Source organism: Macaca mulatta, chromosome 7, assembly GCF_049350105.2.
Source record: "Macaca mulatta isolate MMU2019108-1 chromosome 7, T2T-MMU8v2.0, whole genome shotgun sequence".
NCBI classification, from domain to species: Eukaryota; Metazoa; Chordata; class Mammalia; order Primates; family Cercopithecidae; genus Macaca; species Macaca mulatta.
In genome coordinates, this window is record NC_133412.1 from 97,230,305 (window position 1) to 97,247,425 (window position 17,121).

Genomic DNA, 17,121 nt, shown 5'->3' on the forward strand with positions numbered 1-17,121 from the left:
TCCATATTGCAAGATATTTAGATCTTTGTTTCCAGTGTTCTACTTTTATCAGTAATTGCTATGTAGAACACAAATTTTTATGCAGGTCCGGGCTAGATTTCTGGAAGCAGTATTACTGAGTCAAAGGGCAAGACTGAGGGAGTTGGGTAGAGACAGCCTCCCTCTGATAAGAAATTTTCCTGGGAAGGTGCAGAGGTAAAAATAAACAAGGTATTTATTGGCATATTTGCTTGGCAGAATTATCAAAAAATGAGGTTACTAAATATAGACAACCAGGTTTGGAAGTTTGTATTTGAAACAATGAACAATAGTGAGCCATTTGTTGGTTTTCTTTTTTTAGAGACAGGCTTTAGCTCTGTGCCCAGGCTGGAGTGCAGTGGAGCAATCATGGCTCACTGCAGCCTCCACCTCATGGGCTCAAGATTCCCTCCTTCAGCCTTCCCAAGTAAGTTGGGACCACAGGCACGCGCCACGATGGCCGGCTATTTTTTTTCTTTTTGTAGACTGGGTCTCACTATGTTGCCCAGGCTGGCCTTGAACTCCTGGCAACAAATGATCCTCCTCCTCGGCCTCCCATGGTGCTGGAATTATAGTCGTGAGCCACTGCACCCGGCTCACTTGTGGGTTCTTAAGCACGAAACGCTGTTAGAGGAGGATTCTTCAACAGATCAACTGGCGGAAGAGACGTAAGTGTTTTTTTGTTTGTTTAGTTGGTTTTTTGTTGTTGTTGTTGTTTGTTGTTTGAGTTTCGCTTTTGTAGCCCAGGCTGGAGTGCAGTAGCGTGATCTCGGCTCACTGCAACCTCCGCCTCCCGGGTTCAAGCGATTCTCCTGCCTCAGCCTCTCAAGTAGCTGGGATTACGGGCGCACACCACCACATCTGGCTTTTTTTTTTTTTTTTTTTTTTTGAGGCGGAGTCTCGCTCTGTCGCCCAGGCTGGAGTGCAGTGGCGCGATCTCGGCTCACTGCAAGCTCCGCCTCCCGGGTTCCCGCCATTCTCCTGCCTCAGCCTCCCAAGTAGCTGGGACTACAGGCGCCGCCACCACGCCCGGCTAATTTTTTTGTATTTTTAGTGGAGACGGGGTTTCATTGTGTTAGCCAGGATGGTCTCGATCTCCTGACCTCGTGATCCGCCCGTCTCGGCCTCCCAAAGTGCTGGGATTACAGGCTTGAGCCACCGCGCCCGGCCGGCTTTTTTTTTAAGTAGTGACAGGGTTTCACGGTGTTGGCCAGGCTGGTCTCGAACTCCTGACCTCAGTTGATCCACCCGCCTCAGCCTCCCAAAGTGCTGGGATTACAGGCTTGAGCCACCGCGCCCGGCCGGCTTTTTTTTTAAGTAGTGACAGGGTTTCACGGTGTTGGCCAGGCTGGTCTCGAACTCCTGACCTCAGTTGATCCACCCGCCTCAGCCTCCCAAAGTGCTGGGATTACAGGGGTGAGCCACCGCGCCCGGCCAATGTTTTAAAAAATGATTCCGTAACATTCTGAGAGAATGCAGGTAAAATCAATCAATAAATAACGATCCCGATTTTCCAGGCTGGATAACCCAGAAACCACGGAATCTTAAAGTCTCAATAAACGTTAAAGCACAGATAGTAAGTAATCTGGCAATAGAGTATGGGCGCCCAGCATACTGCCTACAGACCGCCTACATAATCAGTGGAGTCCAGTGCAAGTTGAAAATGCCAGGCACTTGCTTTGAAATTATTGATAATTTCAAGACCGTTAACAGTAGAACATTAAACCAAGCATTCAGGACCCTTCTAAGCGCAGAACCCATCAAAGCTAGCCCTGGTGACAAGCTCAGGCCTCCGGGTCTGGAGACTAGAAGACGTCGCCCGAAAGCTGGCCAAACCCTCGCCCTCACTGGGAGAGACCCCAGGAGGGCCCAAGAGGGCCACGAGCCCTCGCTCCCATCGCTGCCCTCAGGAGCGGGCGGAGGGAAGCTCGCAGCTTTCCCAAGGGAGTGCAGGCTGCGGGGACTGAAGTTCAGCTCGGACCCTGGGCCTCTGAGCCGGAGACAGCAAGGTCATTCAACCCCACACACTTCCCCACCCAGCCAGGCCGAGGTTCAGAGATATGGCAAGTCCCGGCCTTGGACTCATGCTTGTTACTCATAAACCCGCAAGAGGGGGCAGGAGGGGGCAGGAGGCGGCGCGCGCGCACCCCGGACTCACGGCCGGGGAGGGAAAGGCACTGTGAGGACAGAGGGTCTAGGGAAGGTCTGCAAATCCCGAAGGGCCAAGGGAGCGTCTAAATGGACAGCGGAACCGGAAAAGCTTTGAGAGAAAGATGCGTGTATTAGGGAACGTCTGCAAAGACCGCGGCAGAAGACCAGGAATTGTCTTAAAAAATTGCCGAGCAGATAAAGGGAGGTCTAAAAGGAGGCCGTCTCAAGAGCAAGGCTTCGAAAAGCTAAGCCCGGAAGGACGGTGTGGAAGCCTACTGGGACGCCGAGCACTCCTTAGGGCAGGACCGACTGGAGCTGCAGCCAGCGACAGGAGAACGGCTCCAGCTCGACGGGGGAAGCAGTAGGCTTAAAGAGGAGGCCCCTGGGCACTGTCTGAAAAGTGCGATGCCAAATGATCTTTAGGGACCGACAGTAAATTGTATCCCTTGCTAAAATACCTCTCGGTAGCGAACCACCAAACGTTTCTTTTTTAAGCCCCGCCTCTCAGCCATTACGTCTAGTTCGGCTGTCTCTGAGCCAGGAAGTTGTCAGTTCCCACTTACTCCTCCCCAACAAGAGCTAACAGCCCTCTTCGGGTGAGCACTTTCTCCTCCCCTCAGGCCCCTCGCGCATTCTCCCGCTTACCTATCAATCATCGCGCTCCGCTGTCCAGTTGGCGGGCCAAGGGGGCGGGGCCGTCGTGTGACGTTTGCAGCTCGCCGGCCGGGAAGCCGCGAGATGCGTGACGAGCCAGGCGCGTGACGGAGCAGCGGTTGGCCAACGCAGTGGCTGCAGTCGGTGTAAACAAGGCCTCGCGCCGCTGCGGGTCCTGCGACCGCTCCTGGCTGGTGGGTGGTCTCTCGTGGGGCAGTAACCGCCGGCTTCAGTGGGAGGTGCTTCTCGGCTTCCTCCCCCTCTTGGCGTACACACCCCCGGCGCACCACGTGGGCGTGAGGCAAGGAAGGAGGGGAGTTAGGCCAAATTCTATTTTCATTGGTTGTTATTGCTGCCGGCTTTCGTAAGGAGGCGCTCTGATTGGTTGGTAAGGGGGGGGTGCCGAGGGTCTTTGAGTCGTAAGGCTTCTCATTGGTTAGATGAGATAAGCTAGTGAAGCGCTTTCTTCCGCGAGGGATTTCGATTGGTCTGTCAGAGAGGTTACCTGGGAATCCTACACCGCCCAACACCTCTCCCGCTCCCCTGTCCAGGGACTGCGATAGGTGAGTTTGGTGTAGAAAACAAATCTTTCTTCAGTTGGTGAGCTAGGGTAGCGCACTACGGTTCACTCTTGCTTTCTTTGCTTCACAGGATTGGGGAAGGTTTGTGTTCCCGACGCCTTGGTAGTTGGCATAGGCTAAAGCAAAGGGATCTCAGCCCCGAGGGAGGGTCACCCTCCTAGAGATAGCTACTACCCCGTCTCAGGAGACCCTGGTATTTCTAGAGCACGCTTTGCTTTCACCAAACCCAAGGAGGTGACAGGCGGAGTCCTCGCACAGTACCTAAGGATGCTGTGACCAGAAGATGGGATCACGGAACAGCAGCAGTGCAGGATCCGGGTCCGGAGACCCCTCCGAGGGCTTGTCCCGAAGAGGGGCTGGCCTGCGTCGGAGTGAGGAAGAGGAAGAAGAGGATGAAGATGTGGATCTGGCCCAGGTACTGGCCTATCTCCTCCGCAGGTAACTTACCCTCTGGTGTGACCCTACCAGGTGCTACCACAGTGCCTTGATCCCATCTCCAGGCAGGAAAATTACAGAGGTTAGGAAATAGGATTCACTCAGGACAGCTGTTCTGTTTGAGCGGAACAGCCTTTCCCTGCTGGGCACCCATGGCACTCAGCTTCATACCCAGTAAGAGTGGTTCTTACCTAGGGAGGGTCACCAAGAGGACCTGCTCATGTGTTTGAGAGGCTATTCAGGGGAGCCTCTCTCTGTGACTACACAAATATAATCTCTTTTCCAAGTAAGTTTGAAAAAAAAAAGGGTGGGGGGAGGTTCCTGGTGGGAAAGCAGTGATATACGGGGGTGAAGAGATGGAAAGGGAGTGTTGAACTTTTTGGTAAGTCAGTTGACACGTGATATGAGGCCACTTCGATGAGGTCACTTCGATTTACTTGAAAAACAAGTTTAATTTGCCCTGACTCTGACTTGTTCTTGAGGAAAGAATGCCTTGAAGGGAGAGACCACCTGGAATTGACTGGAAAAGAGTGCAGCTGCCTTGCTTTCTTTGCTTATGGCTCTTTGAGGAGAAGATGAGCTTAGGGGTCCCATCAGAATATTGTATTCTTTTTTGTTTTTGTGTTTTGTGTTGTTTTTAGTAGACATAGACAGGGCTCACTGTGTTCCCCAGTCTGGAGAACAGTCTATTCACAGGTGTGATCACAGTGCACACCACAGCCCGCAACTCCTGGGCTCAAACAATCCTTGCCTCCCAGTTAGCTAAGACTACAGTTACACACACTACCACACCCAGCTTAGAATATTGTCTTCTGTGGTGGACTTCTCAGGCAGAGGCTCAGAAGGAAATGCTGTGAGAATGTTTAGCTCGTTGAGAGGTCAACTTAGTAGGTCATGTCCACAGCGTATTAGTCTTGCTCTTGCTCTAAGGAAATGCAGTTAGAATGTTTAGCTCTCTGGGAGGTCAACTTAGTAGGTCACGTCCACAGCATGTTGGTCTTACTCTTGCTATAAGAGTAAGACTCACTTTCCTACTGTGTTTTATAGGAGACCAAAAAATAACAGCCAAGGTCTAATCAGCCTCCAACCTCAAAATGAGTACCAAGTGGTCTAAGAGCTAGATAGCCATTTACTCTGAATTTGGTTGGTTTGGGGGAAGAAGTCCCCTCCTTTATAATGGGGGTCTCTCCACAGAGGCCAAGTGAGGTTGGTGCAGGGAGGAGGTGCAGCAAATTTACAATTCATTCAGGCCCTCTTGGACTCAGAGGAAGAGAATGACAGAGCTTGGGATGGTCGTCTTGGGGATCGATACAACCCGCCTGGTAAGAGGAAAAGTCCCTAATGTTGGAAGACTTTTACTGGAAAACCTTTTAGTGATATTTTGAATGATAGGTTACATTGAAAGAAGGTACGATAATTTAAGGAATAAGGAGTCCTTACAGCCCCAGTATATTCAGCCACAGGGGTGGGCTTGGGTACAGTTCTGCTAACTGTCCTCTGAGGCTGGAAGACCTAGGATGAAACTTCTACTTGGTACTCACAGTGGATGCTACCCCTGACACCCGGGAGCTGGAATGCAATGAGATCAAGACACAAGTGGAACTGGCCACAGGGCAGCTGGGGCTTAGGCGGGCCACCCAGGAGCACAGCTTTCCTCGAATGTTGCACCAGGTAGGCCTCTCCACCTCCCAGCCTGGCAGCAGGCCTGCCAAAGCAGCCAGAATCTCTGCCAGCCCCAGAGGAAAAGGAAGTCAACTTTCCAAGAAAGAAGCCTCAAGGGCCGGGGCTGGAGAGTTAACCAGCCCCCATTGGAGTTCTGTGGGACGGACAACGATGTGTTGTGTCCGTTTCTATAACAACAGCAGTGTCTTTGGAGGAGGGGGTTTGATATGGCTGAAGTGGCCCTCTATTTCTGCTAGCAATATTCCCCAATCCCTTCCATTTAGAGAGAACGGGGCCTCTGCCACCGGGGAAGCTTCTCCCTTGGAGAACAGTCTCGAGTGATATCTCAGTGAGTATGGGGCTCGGTGAAGAGACTCTAAGGGCCAAATAGGTCTTATCTCCTAAACTTTGAAGGGGTAGGTGTTAAAGGAGCCTCAGAGATATTAAAGGTTAGGTTAAATGGGGTTGAAACTTTGAGAGTAAGCAAAGTGGAAAAGTGTAGAAAATTGTAGAAATTTAGAGGATGGTGGAATGATTGAAAGACGGGATTGCACTCACAGCCAAAAGGGAAGAATGACTGTTCTGATATTCCAGCTTTGTTAGGATTTTGCTAATTGGGACACTCCTTATCCTAGGCACCGCTTACCCTCACTTTCTCTCTTCTTCCCTAGCTTCTTGCCCAATGATCTGGGCTTCACTGATAGCTACTCTCAGAAGGCTTTCTGTGGCATCTACAGCAAAGATGGTCAAATATTCATGTCTGCTTGCCAAGGTACCAGACCCTGGTCCTATAAACTGTCTTTTCCTGGGACATGGAATGTTCCCCCTGACTGAGGCTAGAAAGCCACAGATGGGGAGCTCAGACCTGGCTTAAGGATGCTTAGTCAGAGCATGTTTCCCATGATAAAGGGAAGACTCCACAGGTACACTGAGTGGGAGACGTCTAATCTAGGAAAGTTACAAGGAAAGTGTTCCATAATTCTGCCTGATCTCTACTTATACAGACCAGACAATCCGACTGTATGACTGCCGGTATGGCCGTTTCCGTAAATTCAAAAGCATCAAGGCCCGCGACGTAGGCTGGAGCGTCTTGGATGTGGCCTTCACCCCCGATGGGAACCACTTCCTCTACTCCAGCTGGTCTGATTACAGTGAGTATGCACCAGGCTTCCACTGACTCTCCAGCCTGGGACCTGAGGTTTCCATGTGCCTGTCCCCTCTGAGCCAGGATCCCTCACTTTGTCCTGGGAAAATCATTCCCAAAGTGCTCCAGTACCCTTGTCCTCTGTTTGACCCCTTCCCTAGCTTCACTTCCACTCTCCTTCCCCCATCCCTGAAAGATTCTTGTTTTTTTTGCTTCTCTTAGTTCATATCTGCAATATCTATGGTGAGGGAGATACACACACTGCCCTGGATCTCAGGTACTGGCTTCCCTTTCTGGTCGGACTCATCAGAAACTTCTCAAGGGAAGCTCTTCAGGAGCAAACCTCTTGAGTTGGAAGTTCTGCTTAGGGGAAAAAGTATACTGATGGGTCTGTGTGCATTCCTGGGAGGGAAGCACCATCTTGTCAGCCAGAGGACTGGGTAAAATAGACGCTTGCGGGATGATTTCTGGGTTCTCACTGAGGATCTGCATTGTGGTACATGTTAGCCAGACTTCTTTTTTCTCCTGGGGATGTGCCTCACAACCATTGTCAGATTCTATGTAGATTAACAAAAGCTGAAGGGAAGTCCACTTAACCCAGCTCCTTCTTTGCTTTCAGGCCAGATGAGCGTCGCTTTGCTGTCTTCTCCATTGCTGTGTCCTCAGATGGACGAGAAGTACTAGGAGGGTGAGTGCTTATGGGGTATGTTTCCCTCAATAACAAGGTGGGGGTTCTGCCAGAGATGAGCTCTGCTGTTACACAGATGGCACTGGCAGCTGCAGAGAACAACCAGACCTTCTCCAAGGTCAGGATTTACAGGTTGCTTCACCCCTTGCTCTCCATTTTCCCAGCACAAGATGGGAGGTGTCAAGCCTCCTTGAAACACAGCTAACTTTTCCCCGACTTCCTATATAAAAAGAGCAAAGGACTTGACCCAGAGCAGGATTTCTCAGTGGAACTCTCTAGAGCATATACCATATTGGTCCTCTCGATCATGGCTCCAGGACCCTCCTTTATCCCTTCCCTTTCAGGGCCAATGATGGCTGCCTGTATGTCTTTGACCGAGAACAGAACCGGCGCACCCTTCAGGTATGGCTCCTGAGAGAGAGCCTCTGTTTCCTGGTCTTTGGCTTATTATGAGACCTAGAAAGAGGTCTTATATACTGGCCTCCTTTTCGCCTAGATTGAGTCCCATGAGGATGACGTGAATGCAGTGGCCTTTGCTGATATAAGCTCCCAAATCCTGTTCTCTGGGGGAGACGATGCCATCTGCAAAGTGTGGGATCGACGCACCATGCGGGAGGATGACCCCAAGCCTGTGGGTGCACTGGCTGGACACCAGGATGGCATCACCTTCATTGACAGCAAGGTGGGCCAGGATGCAGGACTGCACAGCCAGGCCACTAAGGTTCTGGTTGCCCAGGAGGGCATGAAAGTGGACTGGTGTGGGAATTTAACAAGCTCCTTATTGACCAAGGTTTGTAAGAGTTGGAGTTTAGGGAAGGGGCTCAAGCCAGGGAACATGAATTCCATCTGTACTCACCAGTCCTCAAGGAGCAAGGCAGGGCTTTCCATACAAGAAAAATTGAATACCGGCCAGGTATGGTGGCTCACACCTGTAATCCTAGCACTTTGGGAGGCCAAGGTGGAAGGATCACTTGAGCTCAGGAGTTCCGGACCAGCCTGTGAAACCTAGCGAGACCTCGTCTCTATTTATTTAAAAAAAAAAAAAGTTAAGGCTGAGCGCTGTGGCTCACACCTGTAATCCCAGTACTTTGGGAGGCTGAGGCGGGTGGATCACGAGGTCAGGAGATTGAGACCATCCTGGCTAACACGGTGAAACCCCATCTCTACTAAAAATACAAAAAAAGTAGCTGGGCATGGTGGCGGGTGCCTATAGTCCTATCTACCCGAGAGGCTGAGGCAGGAGAATGGCGTGAACCTGGGAGGCGGAGCTTGCAGTGAGCCGAGATCGCACCACTGCATTCTAGCCTGGGTGACGCTAGAGCAAGACTCCATCTCAAAAAAAAAATTAAAAAAGGAAAAATGAAAGACAGTCTCATTCAGGCTGGAATAGAAAAGCCAGCCAGTACCCTGGGCAAGGAAAGAAAAACCTAGCCAGGTGGTAGGATCTGAGGCAGAACACTGAAAATGAGTTCGCCTGGATGAAGAGAGGCAAGCAAAACCAGAGGCCAGAGTTCTTCCACTCAACTAGAGAACAGGAACTAGACTGACAGGCGCCGACATTTGCAAGCTCTGATGCTTCACTATCCACCTTTGAATTCATAGGGTGATGCTCGATATCTCATCTCCAACTCTAAAGACCAGACCATCAAACTCTGGGATATCCGACGCTTTTCCAGCCGGGAAGGCATGGAAGCCTCACGCCAGGCTGCCACACAGCAAAACTGGGACTATCGCTGGCAGCAAGTGCCCAAAAAAGGTGAGAATGGAGGTACAGGCACAGTGGATTTGTCTGTAGCCTTGGAGCCCTGGAGGATCTCCCCCTCAGCCCTCTTTACCAGGCATTAACTCTTTATTTGCTAAATCACAAATGGAATGGCCAGAGGTTCCTAGGATTGGGGCCTGGGTGGGGGTCACTCAGAATCCACAATACCGAAGTATTTGAGTATAATGATTAACCAGCAGGGCCATATTGGAGACTGTCCACTGACTATTAGGTGGAGAAAGAGCCACCACTTGAAGGTTGGAAAGGCATTTGTCTCTGGGCATCGATCCTTGCTCAGGACTGCTGGTACGAAACAATCCCAAAGCAGATTCCCTAACCTAGGGCTTACTCTGCATCCCTACCCAGCCTGGCGGAAGCTGAAGCTCCCAGGGGACAGCTCCTTGATGACCTACCGGGGCCACGGAGTGCTGCACACCCTTATCCGCTGCCGGTTCTCCCCCATTCATAGCACCGGCCAGCAGTTCATCTATAGTGGCTGCTCCACCGGCAAAGTGGTTGGTAAGGACTGTGTCAGAACAGGGGGCATCAGGAAGGGCAGGAATGACTCCTTGCCGTTCCACCTATAACGACCAGTGACCACCTTAAAAAAGCCCAGTGACGGCTACAGGTAAAATCTAACTTAGCTTGGAGGCTTAAACAGAGAAATAGAAACCATTCTATTTTTCAGTGTTTTAAATTAAGAAAAGGAACATAGAATTCTAGACAGTAAATATAATAGATTGCCAAAAATACAGTTGGTTCTGTTTTTCAGCCAGTCAAGGAAAGAGGTTGCAGATGAAAGGTAGGAGGGAACAGAGACAAAATGACACAGGAAGATGGTAGCAAGTAGTAAAGGGACATGCAATCGCTGAAGCAGAAAAGCACAGAAAGAAATAAGCTGGGCGCAGTGGCTCATGCCTATAATCCCAGTGCTTTGGGAAGCCAATGAGGGCAGATCGCTTGAGCCTAGAAGTTTGAGACCAGCCAGGGCAACATGGAGAAACCTCTTCTCTACAAAAAATGGCTGGACGTGGTGGCACAGGCCTGTAGTCCTAGCTACTTGGGAAGCTAGGGTGGGAGAATCACCTGAGCCCAGGAGGTCGAGCCTGCAGTGAGCCATGATTGTGCCACCGCACTTCAGCCTGGGTGACAGAGTGAGAAACTGTCTCAAAAAAAAAAAAGGTTGGGCACAGTGACTCACACCTGTAATCCCAGCACTTTGGGAGGCTGAGGCAGGCGATCACCTGAGCTTAGGGGTTTGAGACCAGCCTGGCCAACATGGTGAAGCCCCGTCTCTATTAAAAATACAAAAATTAGCCAGGGGTGATGGCAGGCGCCAGTAATCACAAGCTACCTGGGAGGCAGAGGTTGCAGTGAGCCGAGATCGTGCCACTGCACTCCAGCCTGGGCAATAAGAGCGAGACTCCGTCTCAAAAAAAAAAAAAAAAAAGAAAAAGAAAAGGAAAGAAAAAAACCACAAGCACAGCTGCAGATATAAGGAGTCTAAGGCAGTGCTATCCCCAGAGAGACACTCACAGACCCATAACAAAAGAAAGATGCACCCTGTCCAGACAAGGTGCAGCAGGTGCACACTCCCCCAGACAGCTTGGTGTTCACTTTTGTGGTGCCTTCCATATCTTACTAAAATCTTTAAAGCCACTGCATTTTCTTAACTGTAGCCCCTATGAAATTTAGCTAAGGGCCAGAAATACCCACACCCACACAAACCACACCCTCAACCCAAGGTAGGGAAAGGAACAGGGATAGAAGCAGAAATAACACAGTCTGCTCGTGTGGGCTTTGCTCCCATGGGAACATGGGAAGTTGCCTGAGAGGTCAGTGGTGCTACTCACAGGGAGGTAAGGGATAGTTTAGAGGTCTTGTGGTGGTCCCTCTCCACTCTTGCCTGTCCTGGACAGTGTACGACCTTCTCAGTGGCCACATTGTGAAGAAGCTGACGAACCACAAGGCCTGTGTGCGTGATGTCAGTTGGCACCCCTTTGAAGAGAAGATTGTCAGCAGTTCGGTGAGGTTGCAAGGGTTGGGGGTGCTGGCACATGTCTGGGGCTTGGACTTGGGGTGGGGGCAGCACCTCCTGACTACTTGCCACCCTCTGCCCTGCAGTGGGACGGGAACCTGCGTCTGTGGCAGTACCGCCAGGCTGAGTACTTCCAGGATGACATGCCAGAATCCGAGGAATGTGCCAGCGCCCCTGCCCCAGTGCCCCACTCCTCTACAGCCTTTTCCTCACCCCAGTAGATCCGACCCCCAGCCCCATACAGGGTGAACCTCTTGATAAGCTCTCTGCCTCCTCCTCCCTTTCTCCCTTGTGGGGAATGTTTGGAGGAATCACTGGCATTGGATGGGGAGAAACAGAAGCCCGGGCTCTGAGCCTCAGCTGAGCCCTGGAAGATCCTCCCCATGGGGCAGAGTGGTCTTCTTACATGCTCACACCCAGTCAGCCTGGGTCCCTATCTCTGGCCAGAGTTTGGCAGGACTGCCATTATCTGGGGTGTGGCCTCTGCCAGCAAGAGAAGTGTCCTGGGTGTTTTTAATCATGTTTGAGTGTTAGGGGTTGGATTCTAGAGTAGATGTCTGAGGCCACATCTGAACAGACCTGTCAGCCAGGCCTGTTGCCCAGGTCTTCACATTGAGGATTCGACTGGCCAAACACAGTACAGGTGTCCTGGCCTTTCTTCCTGAGGTCTCTAGGGGAGGGGCATGGGTAAGGGTGTTTCCTCAGCACCCTCCTGGGGTGGGGATTATGTCTGCTCTCATGTCTGGGTCTTTGGGGTAGGACGGGCTGTGGTATGAGAGGTAGGAGTCTCCACAGGGCTCTGTGTGGCCCCTCATAGGGCAGGTCCTGCCCTCTGAGAAGGTCCCTTCATGCTCGAGGCACACAGCTTTAAGGAAGTAGGTTGAAGTAGGACTCCTTTGTCCTCTCACTGGCTTTGGCTCCCTCAATAAACTGCGTGGGAACCTGGCTCAGTGTCTGTCTCTCTCTCTCACTGTCTCTTTCCTATCTGAGATCTTCCATCTCACTTTGGGAAAACACAGTTTCAACAGTCTTCAGATGCGATCCTGTGTAGGAGAAAATACCCTTCTGGTGCCCCATGAAAAAGGGAAATACCAAAACCATTTGTTCACTGAGCCTTGCAACAGGTGCTCCCTCACCAATTTCAGAAGCTTCCCTGCAAGTAGATACCGAGAGAGCACACTTTCCATCAGAGCCTGATAATACCACATCACCTCTGCTCTGAAGCCGGGCCTGGAGCTGTGCAGTCTTTGGAAGAGGTAGCCCATGAACACAGAGCCTGAGAGAAGCAAGTCAGCCCTGATGTCAGGGCCCAGTGGGCGCCTCACACTCAACCTCATACCCCAGAGCAAACCGATAGTCAGGGAGAGGGCTAGAGCTCACACCCAGCTCTGAATAGATCTTCCCCGACAACATTTCGTGCCCTCTGAGGCAGTTTTTAAATGATAGTACACATATCCAGGGATGTTCACAGGCTTTCACAGCAAGGGTACCTATTGCATGGCAAAATAGGCAGTTTTAAAAGAATAAACAGGCTAGGCGTGGTGGCTCACACCTGTAATCCTAGCACTTTGGGAAGCCAAAGCTCATGGATCGCTTGAGCCCAGGAGTTTGAGACCAGCCTGGGCAACATGGCAAAACCCCATCTCTACAAAAAACACAAAAAGTGAGCCGGGCACGGTGGCTTACGCCTGTAATCCTAGCATTTTGGGAGGCTGAGGTATGTGGATCACCTGAAGTCAGGTGTTTGAGACCAGCCTGGCCAACATGGTGAAACCCCATCTCTACTAAAAATACAAAAAAACTAGCCGGGCGTGGTGGTGGGTGCCTGTAATCTCAGCTACTTGGGAGGCTGAGGCAGGAGAATCACTTGAACCCAGGAGCAGAAGTGAGCCGAGTGCAGTGAGCCGAGATCATGCCATTGCACTCCAGCTTGGGCAACAAGAGCAAAACTCTGTCTCAAAAAAATAAAAAAGCCAGATGTGGCGCGTGCCTGTAGTCCTAGCTACTCAGGAGGCAGAGGTGGGAGGATCACCTGAGCCCAGGAGGTCGAGGCTGCAGTGAGTGGTGATTGTGCCACTGTATTCCAGCCTAGGTGACAGAGTGAGACCCTGTCTCAAAAATAAATAATAAATAAATAAATTGTCCAGATCCTTGGCTTCTGTGTTCTCATTCCTCAAACTGATCTACCTAGGGTGAAACTCCCATGCCAGATCTCCTTTCCCACTCACCTTTTCAGTCCCTGTCTACCAAGTGATAAAGTTACCCAAGGTGCTATCCATCTCACCCAGAACCTGTGTTACTTCCAGGGCACCAAATTAAGAGAGAAATTCAAATTGTTAGTATCCTTACAGCTTCATTAGATCAAAGCCCCATAGACCATCCATTCTCAGTAAGAGATGCATTTACAATACAATTTTATGTTATCGAAATAATGTAAAATGTTTGTTGTACAGGCACCTAGGAGATACTGTGAGTTAATTTCCAGACCACTGCAATACAGTGAATATTGCATAAGGCGAGTCAATTTTGTTGGTTTCCCAGTGCATATAGGTTATATTGTTTTTAGGCTGGGCATGGTGGCTCACGCTTGTAATCCCAGCACTTTGGGAGGCCAAGGCAGTTGGATCACCTGAGGTCGGGAGTTCAAGACCAGCCTGGCCAACATAGTGAAACCTCATCTCTACTACAAATACAAAAATTAGCCAGGTGTGGTGGCAGGCACCTGTAGTCCCAGCTACTCAGAGGCTGAGGCAGGAGAATCGTTTGAACCGGGGAGGCGGAAGTTGCAGTGAGCTGAGATCGCGCCACTGCACTCCAGCCTGGGCGACAGAGTGAGATGCCGTCTGAAAAAAAAAAAAAAAAAAAAAAGGTTTTTCGTATTTGTTTTCTTTTTTTTTTGAGACAGGGTCTCACTCTGTTACCCAAGCTGGAGTGCAATGGCATGATCTCAGCTCACTGCAGCCTGGACCTCTCCTGGCTCAAGCAATCCTCCCACCTCAGCCTCCTGAGTAGCTGGGACTACAGGTGCCCACCACTACACCTGGCTAATTTTTATGTTTTTTGTAGAGATGGGGTTTTGTCCTATTGCATGAGCTACTCTCAAACTCCTGGGCTCAAGCGATCCTCCCACTTCAGCCTCCCAAAGTGCTGGGATTATAGGCATAAGCCACTGTGCCTGGCCATGAGTGTTCTTAATGGCATCTGGAATGGTGAATCCTTTCCAGAAGGTTTCCAATTGACTTTGTCTACAGCTATCAGAGGAATCACTATGGCAGCTGCAGTTTTATGAAATCTAATTTTTTTTTTCTTGACACAGGGTCTTGCTGTGTCGCTCAGACTGGTGTGCAGTGGTGTGATCTCAGCTTACTGCAACCTCTGCTTCCCCCTCGACTCAAGCAATCTTCCCACCTCAGCCTCCCAAGTAGCTGGGACTACCAGCACACACCACCACACCCGGCTCGTTTTTGTTATTTTTTGTAGAGACAGGGTTCGCAATGTATTTCTTAAAGAGTAAGACTTGCAAGTCACAATTACTCCTTGATCCATGGGCTGCAGAATGAATGTTGTGTTAGCAGGCATGAAAACATTAATCTCCCTATACATCTCCAGAGTTTGTAGGTGACCAGGTGCATCGTCAATGAGCAGTAATATTTTGAAAGGAATCTTTATTTCTGAGGAGTAGATCTTAACAGTGAGCTTAAAATATTCTGTAACCCATGCTGCAGACATACGTGCTGTCATGCAGGTTTTGTTTTATTTATAGAGCACAGCAGAATACATTTAGCATAATTCCTAAGGCCCTAGGATTTTCAGAATGGTAAATGAGAATTGGTTTCCACCTAAAATCACCAGGTGCATTATCTCCTAATAAAAGAGTTAGTCTGTCCTTTGAGGCTCTGTAGCCAAGCCCTGACTTTTCTCTTGCTGTGAAACTGCTATATGGCGTCTTCTTCCAATAGAAGACTGTTTTGTTTGCTTTGAAAATCTGTTGTTTGGTGTAGCTACCTTCATCAATGATCTTAGCTAGATCTTCTGGATAACTTGCTGCAGCTTCTATATCAGCCCTCGCTGCTTCACCTTGCATTTTTATGTTATGGAGGTGGCTTCTTTCCTTGAGCATTATGAACCAGCCTCTGCTAGCTTCCTCACCACTCTCAGTCTTTATAGTATTGAAGAGAATAGGCTGGGCTCAGTAGCTCACACCTATAATCCCAGCACTTTGGGAGGCCAAGATTGAAGGATCACTTGAGGCCAAGGGTTGGAGACCAGTGTGGGCAACATAGTGAGTGTTGGCATGCACATGTAGTCCCAGCTGTTTAGGAGGCAGAGCAGGAGGATTACTTGAGCTCAGGAGTTTGAGACTGCAGTAAGACATGATCATGCCACTGCACTCCAGGCTGGGCAACTAAGCAAGACCCTATCTCTTTAAAAAAAAGAGAGAGAGAGAGAGTCGGGGCCTTGCTCTGGATTAGGCTTTGGTTTAAGGGAATGTTGTGGCTGCTTTGATCTTCTATCCAGACCACTAAAACTTTCTTGATGTCAGCAATAAGGCTATTTCACTTTTGTGTCATTCATGTGTTCACTGAAGTGTAGTACCTTTTAATTTCCTCCAACAACTTTTCCTGGACAGGTGCAGCGGCTCACTTCTGTAATCCCAGCACTTGAGCCAAAACAGGAGGATCACTTGAGTCCAGGAGTTTAAGACCAGCCTGGGCAACACAGTGAGACCCCTGTCTCTAAAAAAAATTTAAAAATTAGCCAAACTTGGTGACCTGCACCTGTAGTCCCAGCTCCGCGAGAGGAGGATCACTTGAACTGGGGAGGTCAAGGCTGCAGTGAGCTGCGATCACGCCGCTGGACTAGGCTTTGGTTTAAGAGAATGTTGTGACTGTTTTAATCTTCTACTGAGACCACTAAAACTTTCTCCATGTCAGTAATAAGACTGTTTCACTTTCCTGACAGAAAGTGACCCTGTCTCAAAAAAACCCCAAAAACTAAGGTATTCATGTACTAATAATATATTTTAGACTACTAACAGTTATAATGAAAATAGAATCCATAGGGGAAAAAATTAACTCTTAGGGATTTATGGTCACAGGAAATTTCTATTTTATTTGTTTTTATTTTTTGAGAGAGCCTTGCTCTGTTGCCCAGGCTGGAGTGCAGTGGTGTGATCACTGCTCACTGCAACCTCAAATTCCTGGGCTCAAGTGATCTTCCCATCTCAGCCTCCTGAGTAGCTGGGTGGGTGCCACCATGCTTGGCTAATTTGTGTATATTTTTGTATAGACAAAGTTTCACCATGTTGCTCAGGCTGGTCTAGAACTCCTGGGCTTAAGTGATCCTCCTGCCATGGTCTCCCAAAGGACTGGAATTGCAGGTGTGAGCCACCACACTGGGCCCAGAAACTATAAAAAATTAAATTTTTTGGCCGGGCACGGTGGCTCACGCCTGTAATCCCAGCACTTTGGGAGGCCGAGGCAGGTGAATCACTAGGTCAGGAGTTTGAGACCAGCCTGGCCAACATGGTGAAACCCCATCTTTACTACAAATACAAAAAAAAAAAAAAAAAAGCTGGGTGTGGTGGTGGGAGCCTGTAATCCCAGCTACTCAGAAGGCTGAGGCAGGAGAATTGCTTGAACCTGGGAGGCGGAGGTTGCAGTGAGCCGAGATCGTGCCACTGCACTTCAACCAGGACGGCAGAGTGAGACTGTATCTCAAACAAACAAAAAATTAAATGTTTTGAGTTATTTTTCTTGCAGAGCAATGTGATAAATGGTCAATAAAAGACTTTCAAGCGTAAAAACATATTAGGATAAATTATATGAGGGAGTAGAATGTAAATATAATTTCTGATGTAAAATCTTGTCATGTCTTTTAATGGATAATGGTGAAGTATCTAATCACTGTAGTATTTAGATTTCATTGGATACATTTGAAACAACGATATAATGGTTTTATTTTGAAATGTCAGTATATAATACACTA

At 49.4% G+C, this 17,121-nt stretch overlaps 2 protein-coding genes across 43 annotated transcripts in view; one reads left to right on the plus strand and one right to left on the minus strand.

The window, feature by feature from the left end:
• NRL (neural retina leucine zipper) overlaps positions 1-3,113 on the minus strand; it is a 39,007-nt gene extending 35,894 nt beyond the window's left edge. For 2 of the 8 annotated variants that reach the window (XM_077940807.1, XM_077940809.1), the window contains exon 1: positions 2,815-3,031. The gene's annotated coding sequence lies outside the window, so the exon portion shown is untranslated. Of the gene's footprint in view, positions 1-2,814 lie in introns of all 8 variants that reach the window. The other 6 variants (XR_001446169.3, XM_015143427.3, XM_077940808.1 and 3 more) reach the window with 6 other exon arrangements.
• On the plus strand, positions 2,198-12,694 carry DCAF11 (DDB1 and CUL4 associated factor 11). 35 transcript variants are annotated; one of them, XM_077938488.1, is made up of 15 exons: positions 2,198-2,765; positions 3,636-3,842; positions 5,034-5,161; positions 5,383-5,510; positions 5,786-5,850; positions 6,173-6,273; positions 6,506-6,652; positions 6,868-6,922; positions 7,265-7,333; positions 7,678-7,735; positions 7,830-8,015; positions 8,936-9,089; positions 9,462-9,614; positions 11,015-11,121; positions 11,220-12,078. In XM_077938488.1, the coding sequence occupies exons 2-15, from the start codon at positions 3,688-3,690 to the stop codon at positions 11,352-11,354; spliced, it is 1,641 nt and encodes a 546-aa protein (XP_077794614.1). In that variant the 5' UTR covers positions 2,198-2,765; positions 3,636-3,687; the 3' UTR covers positions 11,355-12,078.
• Positions 12,695-17,121: the final 4,427 nt, after the last annotated feature.